General features: G+C 55.4%; 1 protein-coding gene across 1 annotated transcript in view; it reads left to right on the top strand.

The window, feature by feature from the left end:
* Positions 1-1935, top strand: part of MED9 (mediator complex subunit 9) — a 15226-nt gene extending 13291 nt beyond the window's left edge. The window contains exons 3-4 of the mRNA XM_044433646.1: positions 8-159; positions 932-1935. Of these exons, the coding sequence (XP_044289581.1) occupies positions 8-159; positions 932-1148 (369 nt within the window). The 3' untranslated portion in view covers positions 1149-1935. The remainder of the gene's footprint in view (positions 1-7; positions 160-931) is intronic.
* Positions 1936-4567: the final 2632 nt, after the last annotated feature.

The following is a 4567-nucleotide window of genomic DNA, read 5'->3' as shown; positions in this document are numbered from 1 at the left end:
CTCGCAGCAGCCGCCGCCGCCGCCGGCCGAGGCCAAGTTCCCGCTGCCGCCCGCGCAGGGGCCGCCCGCGCTGCCGCCGCCTCCCGCGCCGCCGCCGCCGCCGCCCCCGGGGCAGGAGGACTACTCGTTCCTGCCCCTGGTGCACGACATCATCAAGTGGTCAGTGGCGCCGCCCGGGGGGCTTCGGGCACGGGCGCCGGGAGCGGACTGGGGGGCGGCGGGCGAGTGACAAGCCGGGCCCCAGCGGAGTCTCCGAGGATGCGCCCCGCCGAACCGTAGGGGGCCCTTGCCTTCGTCTGAACCCGGCCTGGCGTTGGAGGTCTCCTGGGGGTGTCTGGCCGCTTGGCATCCGCAGGCGGCCACACACCCCTTGCCCGGAGGGTGCGCCCTCAGAACTTTCCCAAACCAAAGACTCCGCAACCTCAGGATGAATGAAACCCCCACTGGGAAAGGGGGGCAGGAAGTTGAGTGTGCAGAGAACTCGGAACCTGGCCACCTATCGCGGGGAAACCCTGCATGCACCCAAACCCTCCAGTTATTTTATATACAATATTTCTAGGTGTTTTTTCCATGAAGGCAATGTGCTAGGTGGCTTGCCCAGAACACACCAACATTGGCGCTGAACAAGAGTGAAAAAGCTGCAAGGGGTACAAGGGTTAAACTCTTAAAATTTGAAAACAGAGTGCAGGATAATTAAACTAAAAATATACCCAACTGCGAGAAATGAGGCTACAAAACCCACAGAGAACTTTCCCAGGGAAGCAGTGGCCTCACGCATATAATGCATTTGTGGAGGCACGTTCCTTTTCGACCCAAGTTCTGCTATGCCTAAACTCGTAGGGACGTGCCAGGAATGGCGCCCCGATGTTTTTCCTGATGCTCGGCGTGCAAAGATAATGACCCCCTTCCATCCCTCTGCTTCCCCCTTCAGCATGGATAAAGACAGCCAGGATGTCCACCAGGTGCTGAATGAGCTGCGGACCAAATTTGTGGAGATGCATAAGCTCATCAAAACCCTGCAAGGCATCGGCGTGAGTCCCGAGCAGCAGCAGCTGCAGCTGCAAAACCTTCGCGAGCAAGTGAAGTCCAAGAGCGAGTTACTGCAGAAGTACAAGAGTCTTTGCATGTTTGAAATCCCCAAGGAATAGAAGCCGCCTCGGCAAGGCGGTTGCTCTTCTCAGAAGCGCCCGAGCGCCCGTTGCTGTCAAAGCGTGGCACCGTGTGCCCGGCCTGCCGTCAGTTTGCGCAGCTCACCCTCTTCAGTGCATGTCCTGGGAGGTGTGTGCTGTGTGTATGTGTGTATTTCTGTCTCGGAGCCTGCTTGAGGACTGGTTTTGGCAGATTTGGGTAGTGAAGCTGTCCCTAGAATATACCTCTTCAGACTGCGGGTGGGATGGTGTTCTCCATTAATGAAATGAAATCTTTGCATGCAGAAAACTAGAGTGCCAGGGAGAAAGAATCGCCCTGTTCTCCCTGACAGACTAGTTTTCTAGCTGCGAGGAGCTGGTGGTTTAAAAGAAAAATATACAACACCTCTTAATACATAGATTGGTTTCAGTTTTTTGAAAAAAGGGGAGGTGGGGTTGTCATTGTTCTCTGAGCCCCAGAAGGTATTGGATCTGCTGCTTTTTCAAAGTGTTCAGGCTTCAGAGAGAGGAAATGCAGTGCTTATTAGAAATCGGCAGTGGGACAAAACTATCACATGGCATACTGGGTTTTACTGGACAAGCAAGTTGGAGAAATCCTTCCCTGGTTTCTGCTTGAAGGAATTCGGGGTTGATAGGGAAGACCTCAGTTTACAAATCTCTCTGTGTGTATAAATATTTGTCATAAATATTTTTATTGATTTGTTTGTTTGTACGGAAACTTCTCATTTCTTTCAGTTGTTTGCTTAAATGTCCTGTCTGAGGAAAACAATAAAATTCTGTGAATGCATCCATGAGAAATCTTTCCTGTGCATGGAATAATGACCTTATTTGTTCACTTGCCCCAGTTTTGCCAGCTGTGATTTGATGGGAGGGGAGGCAGAAATGCTGACTGTTCGGTGGAACCTTGGCATTCGCACAGCTTCCCGTTTTTACGAGGATGACCTGGGTCTGCTAAGGCAGGAAGAGGGTCCAGCTTCAGTGTGTTGGAACTTCTGCTGCACCCCTTTTCTCTGGCCACCCCGGCTGCAAAGAGGATGCCGCTGTGGACAACTTGGGTTTCATCTGGGCTACGAATGGAGGGCGCATCCTGTATGGTGCAGTGGTTGAGACTGGGGGCCTGGGAGACCCGGGTTCAAGTCCCCACTCAGCTGTGGAGCTCCCTGCTGCTCTGGGTCCCTCGCAAAGGGCCGAAGGGCAGGCTGGGAATGCAGTGCCATCGTGACGCAGTCATCCCAGCCTCCAAGCCTCTCTTGCGACGCAACGCCCGGTTTTCACCCCGGGGGGCAGTCAGTGCCTCCCAAGTGGGAGCAGGGGGCCAGCAATAACTTAGGGATCCGGAGACCCCCAGGAGCCGCACGAGCTTGACTCTCCCTGCAGAGTGGTTGCCTGCTGGAATCTGGTGGTGGCACTAGTTATCTACTGCCACTTTACAAAGAATAAGAGGGTGGGTCCCTGCCCCAAGGAGCTTACATTCTATACACTGATGTAAGGGTGACAGCAGGAAAAGGAAATGGCGGATGGAAGCTGGGGGAGAAGATGCTACTCTCATCCGTGCCCACACTTACTTCCGGGCGGGTCTTGAGTTGCGCCAGTTGGGTTCTGAAACAGATCGCTAATAGGGCAGGAAGACCTAGTGGCTATTGCAGCCCTACATCTCCACCTACCTAGAAATTTCCATCTCGAGGTGCCTTGACTAAGAGCATGATTAGGGTTTTCCGGCTGAAGGTCTGCACAGCATCCAATAGGAAGTCCCGAACAAAATAGAAAGAGAAACGCAAACCAGCCCTGTGGAGGAGGAGAACAATAGGTGTCTGAATTCTTCTGCCTCCGCACCCCAATTGTCCACCCGTGACTAACGCAGAGAAAAGGCATTGTTGGATCACGCAGGGAGGCCAGTCTTGCGTCGCCGGAGCGGTTTCAGGTGTGTGAGTACAGTACCTTGGCCCCAGTCCAAAGTCACGAGCAGAGAGTACATTCTTGCTTTGTCCTGAAGCCGGGACGACAATGCGGAGGGTTGGTGGAAGGTGCCGAGGGCGTTGCGAGGAGCCCGGCACGGGTCATCGAGGGCTGCCTTCTGGAACTCACCCTTGTTCCAAATAATGTGCTCCGTGTGCCAAGGAGCGACTGTTGACTCGGTCGCACCTACAGTTTTTCCACTAGGCAGGGGCTGGGGCTGTTCGGCCAGAAGTATGTACACACGGCACACGGAGAAGGTTTTTCTGGGGCCCGCGAGAGAAGTGAGGCAGCGAAGAAAGCGGGGACACCTCCTCCTGCGGCACCGCTCCGTCCCGCGTGAAGGCTCGGCCCTTCCCTTTGCAAGGTGCAGCAGTCAAGGCGGCGTCTGTGCATGGGAAATGTAGCCCATCCCTAGGATGTGAATGAATGGGAACATTTTGGGCATGGGACTTTCTGTGGATGCTTAGCGCCGAAACTCGGGGAGAAAGAGTGTGCTTAATGTTGTTGTTATTGTCACATTTATATTCGTCTTTCTCCTCTTGGGAAGAACCCACATCTCCCTGTGATCCTCACAACAACAACAACCCGGTGAAGCAGGTGAGGCCGCGAATGAGTGACTGGCCCGGGGGGCTTCTTGGCCAGAGGGGGCTTGACCCTGGATCTCCCGGGAGCTCCTGGGCACTGTTCTTGGCATTCCAAGTATGGCAGGGAAAATGCTCTCGAACCCTCGAACGGGGCTGCTGCAGGTTCGGGGCCTTCTCTCTGCCGCCATCCCAGCTCTCCCGCCTCTTTCTCCTCCTAGGTGTGGCTTCCCTGTTTGGCAGGTGTCGGCCCAAGGAGGGAGGATGCTGTGGGATCTCCTCCTCCTCCTCCTCACAGCCATCCTGTAGGCCAAGGTGAAGAAGGAGGTGAGGGAGAGCCATGCAGGGCCTGCTCTGCAGTGGCCCCTCGGCAGTCCCCGCAGTGCTGGCCTTGCCCTGGAGTGCAGCTCACCTTGAGCTGAATGGGCAAAGCGTCTGAGTCCATCTGTGGGCACTTCGCTGCCTCCCTGGCCTGCTCGGGACTCCCTTGGGTCACGTGGGGAAACAGGAGGCCCGATTCTGACGTCCGAAAAAATTCTGACGTCCGATAAAGTTTACCAAGCCCCGGGGGGCATTGTGCTGGCTGATGGGACTGGGATGGGTCGGAGGGGTCCTGGCTTGGGCAGGCCCACCTCTGGGGAATTCGGGGCACGGGAAGCTCATCCAGGTTGAGCAAAGCCAGAGTGAACTGGCATGAAAACTCCCTCGAAAGGCTACCTGCCCCAGCCAGGTATTCTTCACCGACAAAATGGTACACCTGCCAATCCAAAGTGTGGGGAGGGGGGGATCAGTCTTGCAACAGTGGCAGGGAGAAAACAAACAACTTTCATGGCCCGTGTCCGCATGTCTTATAAGCGCCAGGAAATTGGGCCCTTCGGGGGA

The sequence above is a fragment of the Varanus komodoensis genome, unplaced genomic scaffold (genome assembly GCF_004798865.1).
Source record: "Varanus komodoensis strain SLA01 unplaced genomic scaffold, ASM479886v1 scaffold26, whole genome shotgun sequence".
NCBI lineage: Eukaryota > Metazoa > Chordata > Lepidosauria > Squamata > Varanidae > Varanus > Varanus komodoensis.
The sequence above is the reverse complement of the archived record's forward strand: the minus strand, read 5'-3'. Positions and strand labels throughout refer to the sequence as shown.